The following is a 20,889-nucleotide window of genomic DNA, read 5'->3' as shown; positions in this document are numbered from 1 at the left end:
GCAACATAATAGTCTCGGTCCCCTTTTGATGCGAACTCGACGACGAAACCATGGGTGAATCCTCCCTTCAGCTTGATCAATTCCATACTCTCCAACTGGGGATCATGGCATCGGACGAACCTGAGCTCCTTCGGGACTGTTGTCTACTCCGCCAGATGAGGAAACGATATATGGCTGATTGGATGTTGGATGCAGACAGGTGTCTCTCAGAGACAGCATATCATCGCAGAACTATTTTGGTTAACCTTGAGTCACTATTGCTTCTGTCGTCGGGTCAAACCTCTTTTCTTTCTGCGTCGGTCAACGAAGACTTTAGCTTGAAGAGAACGATGTGTACGATTGCCATGGTATGATGCTTCGTCCCAGGGTTGCTTCGGTGGCCGAAAAGGTCTTTCTTATTGAGCACCTGACTCCTGTCCACTCTGTATCACAAATCATCTGGATTCACTTGTCAAAATGATGGCATTTTGAGCCTGCTTAGTTGGTAGCCTATGGGCCTTTGTGCGGGGTACGTGACTGTTTTTTTGGGAAGTTGACTGCCCCTCTCACAATTTGTCTGTTATTCACTAAGGACAGAAGCACCTAGTACTCTTTGTTCCTACGTCAACTATATTGCACGCAAATCACCCAGCACGATGATATAAACCGCCCTACCTCAAGCATGGAAGCCCACCGAGCTCATTGATCCCCAGCAAGTGCAATACCCCAGAAGAGTCTATCTGCCATCGACACCAGTGCTCCCGCTTGTCCGTCCGCTCCCCCGAGTTTCGATACCTGATCGAAAACCATATAAATCCCTTCCGAACCCAAGGACCATTCTGGCTATCTGCTAGAACAGCCAGGGTCTTCTCCCACCTCCCTTCCTCATCCTCAAACATGGCCAGCCACTCCCACGACGGCGGCCTTTCTCACTCGCACTCTCACGACCACACAAACGGCGCACCCCATGGCCACACGCACGAAATCCTTGATGGGCCGGGGTCTTACCTACACCGTGAAATGCCTCTCGTCGAGGGCCGCGACTTCTCCGACCGCGCATTTACAATCGGCATCGGTGGTCCCGTCGGCTCTGGGAAGACGGCACTCATGCTCGAGCTCTGCCTGGCGCTCCGGAAAGACTACAACATCGCTGCCGTGACAAACGACATATTTACGAGAGAAGACGCCGAGTTCCTGACGAAGCATGGCGCGTTGACGCCCGAGAGGATCGTGGCGATCGAGACAGGCGGATGTCCGCACGCCGCGGTTCGAGAAGACATCTCGGCCAATCTCCTCGCCCTGGAAGGCCTGCACGCGAGATTCCAGACCGACCTATTACTGATCGAGAGCGGCGGCGACAATCTCGCAGCAAACTACTCGCGCGAACTGGCAGATTTCATCATCTACGTTATCGACGTCGCCGGCGGCGACAAAGTGCCCCGCAAAGGTGGCCCGGGCATCACGGGCTCGGACCTGCTCGTGATCAACAAGTGTGACTTGGCGGCCGCCGTGGACGCGGATGTAGACCTGATGGAGAGAGAGGCTAATAAGATTCGCGAGGGGGGGCCGGTTGTGAGGGCCGTGATCAAGACCGGCGTGGGCGTCAGGGAGACCGTCGATATGATCCTGTCTGCTTGGAAGAGCACCACCGGGTACCAGCTGAGTCGAGAACGGTGGGCCAAGGGCGGCCCAAAGGGCAGCGGGGAGCAACCTGTTGTCAATCGGTATACCAGTGTATTCGCCGGGTCGAGGTAGCCGTGCATTACGGGCGAGCAGGATTCAAGGATAGTCCGGGTACCAGGGTCGGTCACTCACGGTGGCGGCGGGAGTTTTGTGGCGGGAGGTAAAACGGAACATATTGCAGGTGGACATTACATTCACCGGGCGGTACAGTGGTGAACAAGCGGAAATTTGGAGTACACATCTCGTGGACCATATATCTGCAATTTGATCACCGTATATGGGATTTTCAAAGATGATCCCATCGGCCTAAGCCCCTTTCCTGGCGAACCTCGCCAGAGCCGGACCCAGCTCGAGTTTATCCCGCTTCAACCTCTCCTTCTCCCTCTCGGCCCTCTGCTTCTTCATCTCCTCCAGCCTCAGCCGCTTCTCGTCAATGATATTCTTGCCGCCCTTCTTCCGCAGATGCCTCCTCAGGGCACTGTTCTTCCCCCTGCCCCGGTTCTTCTCTCTGGCCTTTAATTTCGCCAGTGGATCCTCCGCGGGCGTGTCTAGGTCCTTTTCGCGCCTGCGTTGCTCCGCGCTGCGTGTATCCAGCGTGCCAATGAAATTGGGGTCGAGCGCGATGGTCTCAGGCTGGAGTTTCGTGAGCAGAGATTTGACTTCGGCTTCTTGTCGCTGTTTGCGCGTTTCATATGGATTGGCTTCGAGGGCGTCGTAATTGGGTTCGCCCGCGCCGGGGACAATGATGCTGCTGAACCCCTCCGAGTGCGAGATACCAAGAATGTCGTCAAATGGACAGAACCGAGCACGCTCGACGCGGCGGCCATCATTGCCCCAGTTCAAGTAGGGTGATTGGACTTTTCGAGGTCCGCTCGATGGGGAAGTGGTGAGGAGGTCTTTCCATATCGTCACTCCTGTACCACTTGCTACAGCTGCAAGGCCGCGGTCCGATATGTCTATCGAAGAAGCTGGCTGTCGTGTTGTATAAGAGTGAATCTCCTTCCAGGCCCGGATGTCCCAGAGCTTCAGGCGCAGGTCCTGTCCGCCACACAGCATGTAATTGCCTGAGCGGTCGATTGCTATTGACCGTACAGGCCCGGCGTTTGATTGGATTTTGACCAATGGCGTTGTGGAATTAGGCGACCACAGTGAGACCGTTCCGTTCTGATGGCCAACATGGAGTATGGCATTGTATGGATTTTGAGCGAGCGCGGTCGGCGGTCCTTTTCGGGTCGGGTGCTCAGCCACCACCTGACCAGTCGAGGTGTCGGTATATCGAAGAAAGCCGCTATTCTCGATGCCGGCAAGGAGGAAATGATACGGCAAGAATTCGAGATGCGTAGTTTCAACGTATTTTCTGAGGCAGTGGATCTCGACTCCAGCGTGATCGTAGATGTAAGTGTGTTTTTTCTGCGCCACTGCGAAATATTGATCGTTGTGCAACCATTTGGCATCTCTTACTGTCTCGTTCAAGTGTAACTCGCATCCTGGCTTGCCTGCGCGCCATTCGCAAGTGGCAATATGACCTTTTCTTCCCGCGAGGAGCAAACTGCGCCCGTTCCTCGTGTAGTCGGACACATATGGCCCCAAGTCAAGCTTGAATTCAATTGACTTGTTCGCCTGCTGAATACCGACTGCCTCCAGTATTTCATCTTGCCGGACCTTGTATGTCTTCTCGAGTTCGGTCTCTGGTTGTAGAAACCCCTCCTCGTTCTCGTACAGAATTTCTGCATCTTTGGCGTTCAAGACTGCGGTTCGATATTTGCTCTCGATTCTTTTCAGGTTTGCACGTAGCTTCTTGTCCTTGACCTCGTTGATCCGGACAGGACGCCCTCGGCCATATTTTCTGCGTGCGTCGGCCACTCGCTTCTGGTTTTCCTTGTCTTCGGCAGTCAAGGTTGCGGCGCTCATAGGTTTCCGCTTGGTAGGAGGCGGAAAGTTGTGGATGCTGAGTTGGCCATCGCCATTCTCGACGAGACTCTCCATTTTTCAAAATCTATGTTCTGAGGGAAGAGATCACAGTCCCATCCGTGCTTGATCGAAAAAGACGGTCAAAAATTTTGGTCGTCTGCTCCCGAGGTTCTCCCGAGATCCACACAGCGAGGTGAGAACAGGTGTAAGATCATTTGGTGACCACCTTTACAGTGCACCGTGGGAGGAGACCCCCCGAGGGGGGGCTGCGTATTATCGTGAGCGTTCAGCTTCCCTGACTCGCCCGTCCATTTCTCCTATGGTTTGAGGATACTGCGAAATGCCGTTTCAGACTGGAAAGCTAACCTGGTCTGCCTCTACCCCGCCCTTCGCATCTAAGCCTTGCTAAGCCCCAGGAACAAAGCTTTGACCAAGTATTCGTCCCCCGGAATCTGTGGGATAGCATGACCTAGAGAGGGCCGAGTCATCGCCTACCATCAGTTGATTCGACATTTCGTCCGACCGCGATGTGCAATTGGGTCAAAACTGCGAACTTCCCCGTCGACTCCCCGTCGACATGCGGCCTTTTTAACATGCTCTTCTCAGCTAAGCCGCCTAATGAGATGGCTGTTAGGCCTCACAAGGTTGCGAAGCTGTCCCAATACTGGTGCCAGGTGGGCAGCCTCACTTGTCGGTGCCTTGGAATGAACCGCGCAATGACAACCTCTCACGCAACAGGCTGACGAGTCCACAGACGTCAGAGGCTGCGGATGATGCTTATTAGTAGAGGATAAATCTGACCCTCTGCCGCACATCGAGGTAGGAATTCGCTCGGCTGATCACTTGAACTAATACCCCAAGAAAAATGCACTCCCTCAAACTTCTCATTTCATCTCTCGTCGCGACTGTCGTGGCCCAGTCCACAGTGACAGTGCGCGACAATGCCCACAATCTCACCTATATAGGCTTCAGCGTCGCAGGAACCGAACAGTTCCAGGGAATCAATTTCGGCCAGGACACGTCTGGCGTCAACCGTTTCAAACCCCCCAAGGCCTTTGCCTATCCCACAGGTACAACTGTCCAAGCCACGGCCGCTGGCGCTGCTTGTCCACAAAACACCATATTGTCGTTTCTTGGTGCCATCAGCGAGAATCCCGGCGTTTTCAATATCTCCGAGGACTGCCTAAATCTCGAGGTTGTCAGACCAGCGGGCACGAAACAAAATGCAAACCTCCCCGTAATGGTCTGGATCTCCGGCCAAGGTGATGAGGAAGGCTCATACAACTATTCTTTGTACAATCCCACCGCGCTTGTGGCCGGGGCTGCTGCCAAGGGTACGCCGGTGATCTATGCTGCAATGAACTACCGTGTCAATCTCTTTGGATTCGCCAACAGCCCTGCTCTTAGGACGGAAGGGTCGCTGAATGCCGGTCTGCTCGACCAACGGCTGGCGCTACAATGGATCCAGTCCAACATCGCCGCGTTTGGGGGAAATCCAAAGAATGTTACGGTATTTGGCGAGAGTGATGGCGGTGTCAGCGTGGGATTGTGAGCCTCCCCAAAACCCTTACGCACCGTTGAAAGGGCCTCTTATTGAAGTATCGTCTGCTATGATGCCACTCTTTGACACTGACATACAATAGGCATATGACGGCGTTCGGTGGGAATGGTAAGGATTTAAGGTCGATCACTCTTCAGTGGAGATTCTAAAACATGATTGACAGGTACTGCTCCCTTCCATCGAGCTATCATGCAATCTGGGGCGCCAGCGAGTGATCCTGGTGTCACTGGAAATGCAACGGCCACAAACACTGCTGCGGTTGCTCGACTGGCAGGCTGTACAGGGACAAATAGCAGCCTAGTCTTGACTTGTCTCCGGGCAATTCCCATGGTCCAGCTCCTCAATGCCGTTCTGCTATTTGAGAATACAACAACAGCTACCCAAGCCAACGGCGTGTCTCAAGATTTGTTTTTCCCGACCGTTGACGGAAGCTACCTACCTGATGCTCCCTCGACTCTGATTCGCACAGGTCGCTTTCACAAAAACATAGCCGTCATTACTGGATGGAATGAAAATGACGGCAGCATCTTTGTCCCTCCGACGCTCAACGGTTCCACCGCTGTACAGGCTTTCTTGCACTCCTCGTATCCGAATCTCAACTCGACCACGCTATCAAGGCTGCTTTCGTTGTACCCAGTCAGTGGGTTCGTGGCAGCCGCCCAGGCATCCCAGATCTCACCATTCTTCCTGCAAGCGTCACAGATCTACCGCGACATCAATTTTGCATGCCCATCAATTGATGCATCTCACCGTATTTCTCAGTTTGGCAGTGCGAGCTACCTATACGTCCTCAACACGACGTCATTGACCAGCGTGCTCCAGATTTTCAATGCCTCCTTCGAAGGGGTCATCCATTTTTCCGATGTACCTTTCGTCTTCAACCAACCGAACGTCGGCTTCGGAACAACGGCGGCAGCGAACCTGACTGCAACCAGGATGTCGGGTAGTTGGGCACATTTTGCATCGACGGGCAACCCGAGCGGCAACCCTGCAATCACTCTGTCAGGCTGGACCCAAGCATATACCAAGTCTCAAGCAGCAGTGAAGAGTCAGAATGTGACAGGGGCGAGCATTAGAGTTATTGGTGGACCTCGCGCAGGACAAGCGCAGCTGTCATTAAATGCTCGAACCGCGGTGGAGCCTCAGCTGTTGCAACGATGTGCATTTATCAACTCGGCGGCATTCTATCAGCAGTTGCAGACATGAAAGTCTGCGACGGTCCTGCCAAATTATGCAAACGCTGTGTGATACATATACCATCGATGGATCACGTAATACATGATAGCTTTGAGCTAAAGGATAATCCAAGCTCTGTGAGAACTGGCTATACTTTGCGCTCGGTCCAAAATCCTGTAAAGATCCGCGTATCTCCGAAGTATGAAGCTGCAAGGCTGCAGCGCAGGGCTGAGCGCCTCGGCACATTTTCCGTTTCCAGAAACGGCATAGCCCGATTCTTGGCGGAAAGTACCCCAACTCCGTCTTCGCTTCCCCTCAGCATTCAGTTTGTCATAAAAGCCTCCAACCAAACTTTTCAAAGATTATACCAGTCTAACACAACCCTCCTAGAAAAGCACCACTGGTGTACTAGTAATGTGCTCACACTGAAGTTTACGATCTGACTCAGAGCAAGATACATACACAGACCATCAAGACTCAGCAGCAATGTCGTTTGGTAAATTGCCTTCTGAGGTACACTCTCTGATCATTGGGCTAGTGGCAGACAACTCCTCATGGAAAGAAGGTTTACGTCTTCGATGTGTCAACCGTAAGTTAATATTAAAAATCGCTGTCGTTCGACGCGCATCGAATGACAAAACGTCTGGCAGGTCTATTCAATCGCGAAATTCAGGCCCAATACTTCGATTTTGGCAGAGTGCACACAAGTATGGAAGAGGATTTTGAGAAAATAACGTTGAAAATGGGGCTTCAGCACCTGTACCGGTTACTGAAGGGACAGATATGCTCGCCACGGCCGAAGACTGCCCTGATCACCCATTTAAAGGGTGCCGTTGCAATCCTGTTGTCGACTCCTACTTTCCATGTGTCCGACAACGTGGAAACCAGAAATGTGAACACTGTCAGTGGAACGATACGACTCGAGCCGGGAGATCGCTTGTGTCAGACTGCGAACATGGTTGCCCTCGGTGTTCTCGATTTCGTTGCCGGGGACAAAACTACACTGTGTGCGCAGCTGGAACGTCTAGCCAGAAGCCCGCGACAAATCGATTCCCTTTCCTGGGCCCTAGTGACTGCAATTTCTGCAAAAGATACTGTCACCATGAAAACTCTCGTAGAGCGAGAGCCTGACATGGATGTTCGAAAGCACATCCTTGCCGATCCCTTGCGCTTTACCATAACGAGCCACTGGTATGATATGGTGCGGTATCTCTTGGATCATGGCGCGGATGTCAACACCCCCCATCATCATTCACATTGTTCACCAAGATACGACCGGATGGCAATCGAGCAACCTTGTTTATCGGGCGATGCCAAAATGGTGGCATTGATGCTTGAGCCCCAGTACGGGCTCAAACTAGATCCAGGAGACTGTGATAGGCTTTTGTGCTCAACCGTGCGGAAGCTTGCCCAACCCAGGCATGCTGATCGCACTAATAGCTATATCAGTATTGTTCGACTTTTGTTGCAGACAATAGTACCCGCAAATGACCAAGGCTCTGTTCAGCATCTCGTGGTTCATCTCGCCGTTGTATACGACGTTCACGAACTGATCCCGATCGTTGTGGAGATGGGCTATGATGTCAATGAAACAGAAGGTGGTCGGACGCACCTGAACCTCGCCGCAGCCCGTGGTGAAACCGAGGTGGTCCAGACACTACTCGACCATGGCGCGCGGCACAGTCTTGAGGGTAACCATGACGCCGTACGGGCAGCTTGTGTGAATGGAAGGGCAAATGTACTTCGCATCTTGCTCACCCAAGTGACTACCATCGAGGAATACGGTCATGCGTTGGCAGCTGGTCATTTCCTGCTCGCCGCCAAGGCAAGTTTCAGCGATCCCGAAACCATGTTGCGTTACATGGAGGTGCTGGATTGTCTCTGGGAACATGGACTCGACCTCGATGCGGCTAATTGTGGTGTCAAGGCCTTGAAATATTCCCTTGAAAACAACCACTTCGCGCTGACCGCGAATCTTCTTGCAAAGGGGTTGCACCTTCCTGAAAAATAAAATCAGAATTGAAGAGTTTAAGCGCGTCACGAAATTTGCTCAAAAGGGACAGAAATAATACGCCTGTATCATCTAAACCTAATCCGGACGTAATTAACCCCGGGCTCTGGTAATATTACAATATTGGTACGATGTTATGTAGTAGTCCTATCGCCGTTAATATCGTTTGCTTAACGTCCAAACCGTGTCTTTCAATCCAAGCAGACACACATAGATGCATTGCTAAGTTGTTTGATTAACAGGAGGAGAGAGTCTGCCGTCTTCTTGTCTACGACTATAATAATATACTTACTAGTACTGTACATGATATGGACTATAGTGAGCTGAAATCGCGATGGCAGTACTAGTATGGTAGTAGCGATCGATGATTACTAGTAAATCAGACGTTTTCTGGCCTCTACGTGGTCCTGGTGGGCTGCTACTTAGTACTACTAGTAGTTAGTACTACCAAGTATGTGCTTACTATGCACATCATGTACTGGATAGAGGGATCCATCCACAATCCATCATATGCCATGTACATACCTAACCAAGTTCTAATCACTCTGGTTCGAGTCATAAACTTCGATGGATTTGGGGACTGGATTTGACTTATTATACTTGTGTGTTCCTCTCATTGTCCTCATGACAACTAGGTACTATGCATATATTGCCCTGGAGGTTTCAAAAGGCAGTAGCGACCGATTCCGTAGTGATCAATTCCTGTTCACTTGTAACACGAGCAGCACCCACATTGGCAGGTGCCCCTACCCCTTTTTGCGAGTCTCTTCGTCCCTCTTCTCTTTCCACTTCAGACCGGCGCCGTCCAGCAGGCTCCAAACCTTCGATATCTTGCCTTTTTCAAAGGCGTAAAAAACATGCTCGTAGAACGTGTCCTGCGTCGTCGACGTGGGCTTGTAGGTCAACTTGAGTCTAGCCGCGATCGAGCCATCGCCCTCACGTGTGTCCTTACTTGTCGTCTTGGTTCCAGCAATGGTGACGGGAGTAGTTTGTGCCTTCTCCATTACGAGCATTTCCACCGCGAAATCCAGTCCGGGGAGGTCCCTTTTGCTGTCACTTATGATCTTTGCGTATTCGTCGACCGACATTGGCGCGGAGTCGTTGTGAATCACACCGTGATTGACAAACTCAGACAGGTCTCCCGGGCCACACTGGCTAGAGTTGATCTTGGAGATGTAAGCCAGATATTGACGTCTGAGATCTCCGTCAAAGGTTTTCACAATCGGCCGGTCTTCCCATACGTAGCTTTGTTTGTCTCGTCATTAGTGGTCAAACAGACACTCCAGGTTTCTTTTCTTGGGGACAAGCATACTCATCATCCTCGTCGTCGTCGGGGTTCCTGTCGCCCAACACAAATCTCTCCTTTCCGTTGGGTTTCATCTCTTCTTCGATGGCAACTTCGCCGAGACGCGAGAAAACTTCATCTATGACAGCGGCAGCATCCACGTGTTCGTTATGGTGACCGTGGTGCGTGGAGTGTGAAGCGTGTGTGGGGGCCGCGTGCCCCGTGTGCGGCATAATTCCTAGATTGCAGTGTCCGAAAAACTGAGAGGCTTAAATGTCTAATGCGTTCTCTGCTCAGTCGAGTGAGAATGTGTGTGCAGAGATCCTTCAGCGCATTTCTAAGCGTACTCGGTATACGCGATTTAATATTCAAGATTATTGTATTTGCCATGTCGATCATGCCACTTTCACGTGACTGTTGAAAAGCGGTTGCTGCTGCTCCTTCCAATCGGAAACATCCGTCATTTTGCATTCTGATATTTCGCTCTTCGATCATTGTACTTGTTACTTGTTACTTGTAGTACGGGTGCTGGTCACGATCCAAGAGACCAACCGATATTTTGCGGAGAGGCGTTTCATGTTGCAAGTGCCCCAAGCAGTGGGCGCCACTAGTGGATCACGTCGAGGGGCCGTTAGCAAGAGCTGAAAGCAACGCTTGTGCTGACAAAGGGGGTTTTCAGCCTCGAGGCCCCCCAACTCAGCCCCTAGATGATACTATTACGGTAAAATGCTCTGTGTGCCACCAATCAACGTGCTTGTTTCGTCGATCACGTCACAAACAAAGGACGAGACTCGAGAACCAGCGTCCGCTAGATCTCAGGCACGAGTGGAAAGAGCCCCTTGCCTTGGCGTTTCGAAAGATCGGAATGACCCAGAAGCTGATTTCGTTAAACCTTTGCGAATCAAACGTGGACCAGGACATTGTCACGGGTCGATTTCGGGTCGGTCACCAGGCGCATAGCGTTTCTGGTCTGCCCGCGGCGGCTCCCCTCGGCGTTTGACGTGAGTTGGCGAAAAGCACACGAATACACAGCGTTGACCAGGGGCCAAATAACTCGAAGGCCGCAAAGGTGTGCGAGGCTGGAGGCCTGAATTGACCGAAACAATGAAACAACGCCACAAAGCCCCCCCAAACATTACACAAGGGCCCGTCACGCCAAGCCTCCCGCCAAGATATTCGAGGTAGGAGTATTTTAGCAGCCAATAGGGTATGCAGCAACTGCCTTTTTCAGCCTAGCGGGAGGTGGAGAGAATAGTCGCACCCACTGGACTACACGCTTCTCCCACTTCTCCACCCACTTCACCATGCACCTCACCGGTAAAGTCGCTCGGGCGCCACAAAGAAACTTCCTCCTCCTATCAGTCCAGCTTTCCGTTTTCCAAAACAGTGTTAACCAAGTCCACAAAATGGACCCGGACACATTAATAAGACTCGGTAGTTCATGGAGCTAAACTCGATTTCTTTCAGCTCTGCTACCACACAAATTACCTCTGGAAGCTGTACAAACCAACACCCACCCCCATATACCAAGCACCAAGAGGCGATCTGTGACTAAGCCCGGTCTGAGGCGAGATTGTGGCCGCAACGCTGGACCAAAACTTGGTCAGAAATCCCTCCCCGTGTCGAAGAGGATGACTACCTAGTCAAACGTTTCAACTACGGCCGCATCTTCCCGTCGCCTGAGCTCTTTCAGGCAATTCCAAGTCCCGTCACTCCAATCAAACTGGCGGTTTGGCGCGACCATATGATGGATGTATACTAGGTAATACTCCTGGTGTTTTTGGCGGCTCTTTTAGACTTTTGGCCCCAGGCGTCCAGGAGACCTACGCTAATTGATGTTAAGATCCCCGTGATTATTTTAGTAACGGTCCGTTCCTTTAAAAGTCTTGCTGTCTGTCGCCATGTTCGATTTTCACAGCCCCTACCGTCTGAGCGGTATGTGCTCGCTGCGGCAGCATCTTCTCTTCTGCATAGCGCGCATTTTTACCCTGGCAACATGAGTACGTTTTACTCTCGTCTACACCCCCAAGGTACGAGCAGGGAACGTTTGGCAGGTGAGGTTCACGATGTCCCCATGACGAATATGGGAGGCCAGACTCCCGAGAATTGGAGCCAGCCGGGATATAGCGACGATTCCCTTAATGACCGTATGAAACCCGACCAAGAATATGTAAATGCGCGACCTGGAATGACAGGTATGACGGATCATTGAAGGCCCATTCGATATTACTCTTATTGACACGAATCTCAAGGTCAAACCTACAGGACAGACTCTAGTTTTAGCATTCTGTCGGTCGCATCGTCCCCCTGGGAACACAAACTCAACGAGAAACATATTCGCGATGTCCCCACGAACACCGAGACCGTTAGATACTTTGACCCTCGCCGGCAGACACGGAGAGTCTTCATCGACTGCCTGAAGATGTGGTTTTGGACTGCTGGAATTTGTGGCGCCCTCGCAGGCACCATGTACGGCTTTTCCACCATCAAGACCGGTCTCTCGCAGACGCAGAAGTACGTTTACAACGCCATGATCACCGGCCTCTCCATTGTGCTTGGCCTTGCCTTTGCTGCACAGTTCAAGCAGTACGCCGAGATGATGCGTTGGAGATTTCTCGCATCGCAGTATCGGACCATTCAAGACTTCGAAGACGTTCTCGGGTGCGATAGTTACCGAAGTACCCTGCGCATTATGTGGAGAGGTCGGCGCCCAGGCACATGGTACCCGAGCAAAGCCCAAGTGGTTGCTTTTATTTGGCTTCTCATCTTCGTGGCCTTCAACACCTTTGCTGCCCTTCTCGGGTTGACATATTCCATCGATGTGTCGGATGAATTTGTATCCGTCGGTAAAGGTATGTGACCAGGCCGCTGCTACCCATCCGAGAGGCTCGATGAGCTCGGCGATTCTTTTTTGCTAACATTCCACAGGCCTTGTCAGCGTCGCCGACCTTCAATACATTGCAAGCCAACCACAACCCGACAATGGCAGGGACTACGAGCCAGAGTTTCAAAAAGCCGCCGCGAATCTCTGGGGCCAGGTGGGTCAGAATTTTCCTGTAGTCACGGCAACGCCCGACGACTACAGTGCTGGATTGAATGTGTTCACAACTCCGGCAAGGGACCAATGGTGGTACCGTTTCGTTGACTTGGGGCCCGACCTCAAGACAAACGTCGCTTCTTCAAGGACCGTCACCAGCCAAGCGCAATGCGAGGAGTATACAGTCATTTTCGGTGGATATGCCGGATTCAATACCGATAACATCACACTGCTGAATACAGTCCAGTGGGTGGACAACTATGGCAATGTATTTTCCGAAGACGTGGAAAACGTGGCGACTGGGTTGACGACTTGGATGGGAAATTCCACCAGCGAAGGCGTCGGCTGTGGCCCCCGATGCAGCCAGATCCTGGCGCTACAATCAGCCAATAACGGAACAGTACCGAATCCCCGTCTGTGGGCATGCAACAATACGGTTGGGCAGGTGGAAGGTATCGACGAAAGTGGCTTTAGTGATCCGACCCTCCTCAACCTGCCCGACGACCAAGCCTTCTACCTTGCAGGTTCAATTGGCTGGACCGGCGTCGAGACCGAGGGTGACGACCTCCAGTTCTTCCTTTTCGACGGAGACACTCCCTTCAATCCGGCCGGCAACGCCACGGCGCAGTCCATGGCGGAGCTAGTGATGAAATTCACAGTCGGGGCGCTGGCGGCGATGGACTTGATGGGCGGACCACGCCAGAACCTCACGGGCGAGTCCAGCCCCAGTCCGGCGCAGGTCGTCAACGTGAAATGGGTCAACGCGGGCGCAATCCTGGCCGGCATTCCCCTCGTCCAGTTCTTCCTGCTCGTCGGCGTCGTGTGGTTCTCTGGGAAGGCCATCATCCTCGAGCCCAGCTACATGACCGCTGCGCACCTGCTGTACCCCGTCATCAAGAAGGTCGGCAAGGACGGCTGCCTCTTCACCGTCGACGAGATGGCCGAGAGGCTGGGCAGCAATTACAAGATAGCCTACGGGGTCCGTCCCGATCCCGCCGACCCCGGTCACCACGACACCACTTTCGTCCGTGACCTGGACGTGATTGAGGAGAGAGAAGGGTACGGCTACATTCGTGGCGCCTTCCCCGAGGGGAGGTATGACTGAGATTCTTTCCCATGATGACTGTACGAGCGTTGTGCTCCATTGAAGGATATTTGAACAGCAGCCTGTCTATACTTGTATATTAGAATGAAAAAGCAAACCGCCTTGTCCGAACAGGGCTTTGGCGACGGCCACGGCGCACCTCGTGGATCTCTAGGTACCCATGAAAAAAAACGCACTTGTGATGTCTGACATTGCCGAGAAGGCGCAATTTTATCATTATTAGGGGCCGACCCCCTCCCGTTCTATGTTGTCTCTATCTAGATGACTCGTTTATCCATATCTCTCCTCTTTTGTTCCCTGTATTATTGAGGCGACGCCCCTTGAGTTGGCAAGGGGGACTTCCGTCTACCGAAACTCCAAGGATGTGCTTGGCACCCTCTAGAAACCTCAAATTCACAATCTCGCAGTCAGTGGAGTGGCATCATCCGCTGCACTGTCCATCCGTTGGCCGATCTCGTTGAACTCGATCTTCTTGCCGGTGATAAGACTCTCTTGCAATGCACAGCCGATCTTGACCGCAGCAACAGCGCCTTCGAGTCGGAAGGGAGGCTCGGTGTTGTCGAGACAGCAGGCGGTGAATTCGTTTGCTTCAGTGATGAACGCCTCCCGGAAGCGGCCATAGTAGTGCGGCGGGATCTCACGACGGATGCCCGATGGCTCGTAGATGTTGACAAGGTTGGACATTGGTTGTGTGTTGATGGCGAGTTTCCCTTCGGTGCCGATGATCTCAGTGCCTGGTTCCGCCTCGTTAGATGACATCCTGAACGAAGGGAGCCCCTTTGAGGGAAATGGTGAGGCCTTACTGTCTTCCTGTCCCGCAGCCATCATTCTACTGCAGTATAACTGAGCGATCTTGCCTCCGTAGAATTCGATGATGCCCAACGCGTTGTCACGATCGTTGTACTTTCGCAATTCCGGAGAGATAGCCGTGATGCCGATCGCGCTGACGGACTTGACGACGGAGTCCTCGCCAAAAAACCACAGGGCCAGGTCAATATCGTGGATGGAGCAGTCCACGAAAATGCCACCCGAAAACTGCGCGTACTGCACAAAGAACCCTGATGGATCAAGCTTGTCGCAGGTCTGGGATCGGAAGACAGCTGGGCGTCCGATCAATCCCGAGCGCATCTTCTGATAAGCATCCCTGTACGACGCATCGAAACGGCGGGAGAAGCCGCAGATGACTTTTTGGTTCGGGTAAGTTGTCTTGGAAGCCCGGTATGCTGTGACGACTGCCTGCGACTATTGGGGGGCATAGGGTCAGCATGCCGGGACAGACTCCGTAGCACAGGTGAAAAAGGACTCGGCAACATACGACTTCCGGATTTGTGCTGAGAGGCTTCTCACACAGGACGTGGAGGCCATGTTTGATGGCTTTGATGGCCTGCTCAGCGTGAACAATGGTTGCCGACGCGATCACAACGGCCTGCAACTCCTTCTCTTCCCTCAACATCTCGTCGTAATCCAGATACGTCCGCACACCTTCCACGTTTCGGGTCGCCCATGCCAGTTCTTTGGGATCTGGGGAAGAAACGGCAATCACGTCCGCGCGAGGGGTCATGGTATGGAAATGGAGAGCATGGCGAGCTCCCATGCGGCCCAGTCCCGCGATCGCGACCTTGAGTTTTGGCGAGGACATTCTCGGAGTGTGCTGTCTACAGAAATTGAAGCGGGAAAAAAAAAGAGTATCAAGCAGCAAAAGAGAAGACGTAAGAAATCTGCAAAGTGACCGGAAACACTCTCTCACCACGGTGGTATGAGCAGAAGACGCCAACCATTAAGCACGGCCCACCGGCATATATACCTTCGGGAGGAGATTTCGTTGTTGTGGTGACATGGACAATGGTGTCGATGAAAATGAAAATTCTGGCGGGCGGTGAAGGAGGAAGCAGCATTGGGTGATCTGATGGTCAGCTCCATATCAACCAGCTTAGGATCCGCAGTCGCAGCCCCGCCGGATGCCTCCTGAATAGTGAGCCACTGCTCTCCAGCAATCGGAAGAAATTGCCTTGTTCTGGCTCGGACCCCTTTTGCCACATCTGACGGCTAAAGGGTCAAGGTTGGGGCGAGGCGAGGCGGGGAAGTGGAGGATCAAAAAACAGGCAATTCTCCTCCGGCTGCTGCGTCCCATATGCTTTTCAGCTTCAGCTTTCTGTCGTCCTTGTGCCTCCTTCGGCGAAGATACACCTCGCCATACCTGATCCATCACCTATGACTCCATCCGGGTCGATGATCGAGCCATGGAGGCTTCAGACCTCGACCATCCACGAGAACAGGAACAGGGAGGGATCCGCCCGAAGAGCATCAATGATGTGGACCCCATCACAGGTCGGAGCAAGCGCAAGGCAAGAGTCAGTCCTTGCGATAACTGCAGAGGTGTTTCTCTCTCTCCTCTCCTTCAGCCTTGTCCAACCCCTATTCTAGAAACACCCCTTTCACGTGACGTACTGACTGTCTCGGGATAGAGAAGCACATCAAATGTAGGGTGGTGCCTTTCTGCCATGTGAAAAATACTCATGAGCATGGATGCTGAGCTATTCTAGGCGATTTGATCTCGGGCGTTTGCAAAAGATGTCAGAGGACTGGCGAGCGGTGTATCCGCAGCAGGACTGGCATCAGGTTTCGGCATGGGTCTAGTGCCAGATACGATACCAAGGGATTCTCGACAAACCAGACTTGGTTGAAACCGAAAAGGGCACTTGGTAGGGGCATTCAGATCTGGGGACATAGGGTGCTGACACTCCCCCCGCAGAATTAAAATACATTGACGAGACTGCCGAGTTGACAGCAATCTATGACCAGGATGCAGAATTCGAGCATGCCGAAGACCTGGAGGGTGAAGATGAGGTCGAGCCCGGGCCGGCTTCATCTCTAGGGGATGGAGAGGGAGGCGATGATGCAGTTGACCTTCCTGACACAGCCACGCATTCATACCACCAAGATAAAGGCACAACGGATTTCACCAATTCAGGGACAGGGACGGGAGACGCTTCGAATGCCGGGGTCAGTGCATGGCCGTCACAAACAGGCAAACAATCCATCCTCGAAAATGCCGCTGAGTCGACTACTGGACCTTCGCCCCTTTACATACGCAGCCATTGGGGTGCCCAGAGTTCAATCCCTTACTCCTCCCCTGTTCAGACCAGGCCCGAAGACTTTGAGCCGCCGAGCTCGCCGCTGTTCACGGGCCTGGTGAAAAAGCCATCGAGGTCATCGACCCAATCAATACACACGGTACAGGAGGTGATTCTTCTTCGCTATTTCGTGGACCATCTGGCTCGGTGGTTCGATCTCTGTGACCCAGAGAAACACTTCGAATTCATCGTCCCTCACCGTGCGCGCTGGTGTCCGCCACTCCGAAACGCCATGCTTGCCGCTGCAGCGCGCCACCTCACCCGCGTTCGCCATTCAAAGCTAGGCCCGGAGAATGTCTATTACCTCGACGGCCAGCCGGTTCCTGACCTGACCGAAGAAACGGCCTTGCACTACCACAGCGAATGTATAAAAGACCTGCTCAAGCGAAGCCTCGACCCAGAACAGACAAGAGACGAGAACCTCCTGGCGGCAGCCATCATCCTCCGGTTTTACGAGGAGATCGACTCGCCCCTCCGCGCCGACGAGGAACGAGACAGCGAGCTCTTCCTTCGTGTCATGAACGTCTTTATCGATGCACAAATTCCCTCGGTCCCGCTTGTCCCCCATAGTTCACCGGTCATCAACGGGCCCAAGGTCGGCCCGATTGCGAGATACAATACCGTGCCATCTCCAGAAGCGGTGCACTCCCCTATTGTCCCCGCAGTCGCATCGCCCTCGCAGAACTTGGGTAGTTCAGTTGATGGCCAGTCGAGGTGGCGAGCAGACGGTCTCTGTCAAGCCAGTTTCTGGGTGGCATTTCGCCAGGAGATATATTCGGCCTTCCTGAAACAACGGCCTTTTAACCACGATCTCTCGCGCTGCGAGGCGTTTCGATCCTTCTCACCAGCCGAAGACGCCGTGTGGGCCGACAGGTTGATCATTTTCTGCGCGGACGTCCTCGAATTCTGTTATGGGAACAGTAACTCGAGCACGCGCCTAGACACAAACCTCTCCACCACGGACAACTGGCTCTCCCTCAAGCAGTACGAGGAAATGTGGCCGGAAGTACTCCCGGCCTCCTTCGAACCCATTTACTACCGCGACCCGGACAGGTCGAAGGGAGAGGTATTCCCCGAGGTCTGCTATTTGGCCGACTGTCACGTCACCGGCGTGCAGCACGTTGAACTGGCCAAGATCCTGCTGGCCGTGTACGATCCTACGCGACCGAAGCTTGGGCCCGGCCACGTCGCCAGCATGAAAGCATTGAGCCGGGAGTTGAGGACGATCGTGCTGCGTCTTTGTGGAATCGCCATGAGCAACCGCAAGACGCCGCCGGGCCTGGTGACGGCACTGTTGGGCATAGTGGTGTGCGGAGATCACTTCGAGGACAGAATGGAACAAGATGCTCTGTTTGGCATACTGGATGAGCTGGAAGGGACGCACGCTTGGCCGATCGGCAACACGAGGAATCTGCTGAGGGACGCTTGGGGAAGGCCCTGAGACCACGGACATCCTCTTGATGTTTTGAAGTCCTATGCCGGCAATGATACTTGGGAGAGGTACTCTGTATTACTTCTCGTACGCTGTGCCACAGTATATGCTCTGGGGTGACATGTAAATTCATGCATGACTTTGACGTGTCTGGGTACAGCGAAGCGAGTAGCACCTGATCGCAGGACTCAAGCAAGGCCGAGTGAGAGTTCTATCCGAGGGCACTCCATCCGTCCAACATGACTGCCATTCGCCCCCGGCGCAAACAGGCCTCGTTCGGAGAAAAGCCACGAGCTACTGATAGAGGAGCTCTCCCAGCCCGCTTCTGGGAATGCATAACCCTTCTCTTCCCCCTTCCCCCTCCCTCCTTTAACGGGAGATGGTACGACGCAATGTCACAACACTGAAACTCCGGGAAGAGAGACTCCAGAAAGAGAAAAGAGAAAGGAAGGCAAGCGCTGAGGTTATTTTTCTTTCTCCTGGAGCGAGACTCGAAGACAGCCTGGTCTCGCCGACAAATTTCCTTTTCTGCCCAAAGGGGCGCTTTTTCGCCTTGACGTGACGGCATCGGCCTTTTTCTCGGTCTCTCGCGAATGTGAACATTACACGCCGAATATTTCATTGAATTCTACGAGTGGGAACTGGCTCACTAACTACCCAGGCACGCATCCATATCCAGAGTCCGTCCAGGGACAAACTTGCCTGGATTGCCGCCCGAGCTGCAACTGTGTTGCAATGTGACTGCAACATGTAGAAATTCCCTCGAATACCAGAGGGACAGCACTGATGTGTGACATACATTGTCCAGCACTTCCAGAAAGGTGAGCCCAGAAAGAAAAGGCCAGAAAGCTAGGCAGAGTTTTGTTGCACCTGCTACTCTTCCCGTATGTCAGTGTCTGCGGTCTTTTGATAGACCCGTTGTCGATTATTCCCTCCCCATTTCTATAAGTCCTGTTCCTGCTTGTCAAACGGCGAGCCTGAGGAAAAGCAAACAAGATGCTAGGCGTGACTGGTGCCCTGTTTACCCTCGTGTTCGCCATCTGTTATTTCATCCTCGTCCCCTTCATCACCTACATCCGCGACCAAAAGGGCCTGCGAAAATACCCCAATTTGACACTTTGGTCTGGGATATCGGACCTGCCTTTCATCTACGAAGCACACAAAGGCTTCCGGTCGCACGGGCTGCTAAAAGCCCACGAGAAGTCGCCGGTCGTGCGGATTGGGCCGAACTCGCTCTCGTTTTCCAGCCCCGAGGCGATCAAGGACATTTACGGGCACAACACGAAATGCAGCAAGGACGTCTTCTACCAAGAGCTGGCGGGGAGCCATTTTCACCTTGCGGATGTCGTCGACAAGCCCGCGCACGCTCGGAAGAGGAAGATGTTGTCGAGTGCTTATGCCATTAAGAATTTGGAGGGATGGGAACACAAGGTTGCAGACATGACGGCTCGGTTGATCAGGGCCTTCGACGCTCGATGTTCTGCACCACTGCCCAAGGGCCAGCTGCCGACGAAGGAAGACCTCACTGTCGATTATCGCATGTGGACCAACCTATTCACTGTGGCAGCGATTGCCAACATCGGACTGAGTGAAGATCTGGGCTTTCTGGACCGAGGAGATGACCTAATTACCTCCGAGGCCGCTGATGGGACACTGAAGAAAGTCCACTTCAGAGAGTGCCTACACGCCACGGCATGGGCACAGTCGAATCTGGTCTGGTCTTACAGCTGGTACAAGAGACTAGTTCGCCTCAGCAAAATCTTCTCTCGTACCTACCGGGAAAAGTGGCGGTTAAACCAAGACTGGGACGGCATTGTGCGAAACCGGGCCACGACAAGGTTCAAGCGATACCTGGCCGGTGAACAGCTGGACGACTTTTTCACGGCCATCTTGCACGACAAGTCAGGCAGGCCCAACAACCTCGAGTGGGGCGAAATGGTCGCTGAAGTCAGCATCATGATGAATGCAGGCAGCGACACGACGGCGATTGCAATGAACAATGCAATGTTCTTGCTCTTGAAGAATCCAACCTGCCTGGACAAGCTCAGACAAGAGTTGGACAATGCCCTCGAGGACGACGAGGGGGTCGCGTCCTACGACAAGATCAAGCACCTCCCTTACCTCCGGGCTTGTCTCGACGAGAGCTTACGCCTCCTCCCGCCAACGACCTTTGGGTTGCCTCGTCGCACCCCGGCCGAAGGAGCGCCCGTCGCGGGCGATTTTATTGCAGGAGACACCTCAGTATCCGTGTCCTCGTACGTAGTGCACCGGGACAAGACTATCTTTCCAGACCCAGAACAGTACAGGCCCGAGAGGTGGTTAGAGCCAGCAGGTAAGGAATTGCAGCCTTATTTCATTGCCTTCTCTGCAGGGGCGCGGGGCTGCATTGGTCGAAATATAAGCTATCTAGAACAGACGGTTCTGCTGGCCTCTGTAATTCACCGGTTTGAGTTCGCTTTGTCATACCCTGAGTGGGAGCCGACGAGGAGGGAGAATTTCAATCTCTCGCCAGGGCCTATGCCGCTGAAGGTCTGGAGACGGGAGAGGATGCATGAATGAACGCGGCGTGGGACAT

At 53.1% G+C, this 20,889-nt stretch overlaps 9 protein-coding genes across 9 annotated transcripts; 6 read left to right on the top strand and 3 right to left on the bottom strand.

The window, feature by feature from the left end:
* Nucleotides 1-876: 876 nt before the first annotated feature.
* Nucleotides 877-1,734, top strand: Z519_04876 (urease accessory protein UreG; the record flags this gene model as incomplete). Its single annotated transcript, XM_016762620.1, has 1 exon — nt 877-1,734. One exon carries the CDS (start codon nt 877-879, stop codon nt 1,732-1,734), a length of 858 nt encoding a protein of 285 aa, XP_016621567.1.
* Nucleotides 1,735-1,968: 234 nt separating this feature from the next.
* Nucleotides 1,969-3,648, bottom strand: Z519_04875 (uncharacterized protein; the record flags this gene model as incomplete). Its single annotated transcript, XM_016762619.1, has 1 exon — nt 1,969-3,648. One exon carries the CDS (start codon nt 3,646-3,648, stop codon nt 1,969-1,971), a length of 1,680 nt encoding a protein of 559 aa, XP_016621566.1.
* A 790-nt stretch (nt 3,649-4,438) lies between these two features.
* Z519_04874 (uncharacterized protein) lies at nt 4,439-6,340 on the top strand (the record flags this gene model as incomplete). Its single annotated transcript, XM_016762618.1, has 3 exons — nt 4,439-5,121; nt 5,217-5,242; nt 5,298-6,340. The coding sequence occupies 3 exons, from the start codon at nt 4,439-4,441 to the stop codon at nt 6,338-6,340; spliced, it is 1,752 nt and encodes a 583-aa protein (XP_016621565.1).
* Nucleotides 6,341-6,796: 456 nt separating this feature from the next.
* On the top strand, nt 6,797-8,321 carry Z519_04873 (uncharacterized protein; the record flags this gene model as incomplete). The annotated part of the gene is made up of 2 exons (XM_016762617.1): nt 6,797-6,899; nt 6,961-8,321. The coding sequence occupies 2 exons, from the start codon at nt 6,797-6,799 to the stop codon at nt 8,319-8,321; spliced, it is 1,464 nt and encodes a 487-aa protein (XP_016621564.1).
* Nucleotides 8,322-9,067: 746 nt separating this feature from the next.
* On the bottom strand, nt 9,068-9,839 carry Z519_04872 (uncharacterized protein; the record flags this gene model as incomplete). Its single annotated transcript, XM_016762616.1, has 2 exons — nt 9,068-9,566; nt 9,634-9,839. The coding sequence occupies 2 exons, from the start codon at nt 9,837-9,839 to the stop codon at nt 9,068-9,070; spliced, it is 705 nt and encodes a 234-aa protein (XP_016621563.1).
* Nucleotides 9,840-11,680: 1,841 nt separating this feature from the next.
* Z519_04871 (uncharacterized protein) lies at nt 11,681-13,748 on the top strand (the record flags this gene model as incomplete). The annotated part of the gene is made up of 3 exons (XM_016762615.1): nt 11,681-11,801; nt 11,859-12,458; nt 12,535-13,748. The coding sequence occupies 3 exons, from the start codon at nt 11,681-11,683 to the stop codon at nt 13,746-13,748; spliced, it is 1,935 nt and encodes a 644-aa protein (XP_016621562.1).
* Nucleotides 13,749-14,141: 393 nt separating this feature from the next.
* On the bottom strand, nt 14,142-15,387 carry Z519_04870 (uncharacterized protein; the record flags this gene model as incomplete). Its single annotated transcript, XM_016762614.1, has 3 exons — nt 14,142-14,482; nt 14,552-14,990; nt 15,064-15,387. 3 exons carry the CDS (start codon nt 15,385-15,387, stop codon nt 14,142-14,144), a joined length of 1,104 nt encoding a protein of 367 aa, XP_016621561.1.
* Nucleotides 15,388-15,988: 601 nt separating this feature from the next.
* On the top strand, nt 15,989-18,323 carry Z519_04869 (uncharacterized protein; the record flags this gene model as incomplete). Its single annotated transcript, XM_016762613.1, has 3 exons — nt 15,989-16,099; nt 16,327-16,450; nt 16,501-18,323. The coding sequence occupies 3 exons, from the start codon at nt 15,989-15,991 to the stop codon at nt 18,321-18,323; spliced, it is 2,058 nt and encodes a 685-aa protein (XP_016621560.1).
* A 987-nt stretch (nt 18,324-19,310) lies between these two features.
* On the top strand, nt 19,311-20,873 carry Z519_04868 (uncharacterized protein; the record flags this gene model as incomplete). The annotated part of the gene is made up of 1 exon (XM_016762612.1): nt 19,311-20,873. The coding sequence occupies one exon, from the start codon at nt 19,311-19,313 to the stop codon at nt 20,871-20,873; it is 1,563 nt and encodes a 520-aa protein (XP_016621559.1).
* Nucleotides 20,874-20,889: the final 16 nt, after the last annotated feature.

This window comes from Cladophialophora bantiana (genome assembly GCF_000835475.1).
Source record: "Cladophialophora bantiana CBS 173.52 unplaced genomic scaffold supercont1.6, whole genome shotgun sequence".
Classification (NCBI taxonomy): Eukaryota; Fungi; Ascomycota; class Eurotiomycetes; order Chaetothyriales; family Herpotrichiellaceae; genus Cladophialophora; species Cladophialophora bantiana.
This window is presented reverse-complemented; position numbering and strand designations above follow the sequence as displayed.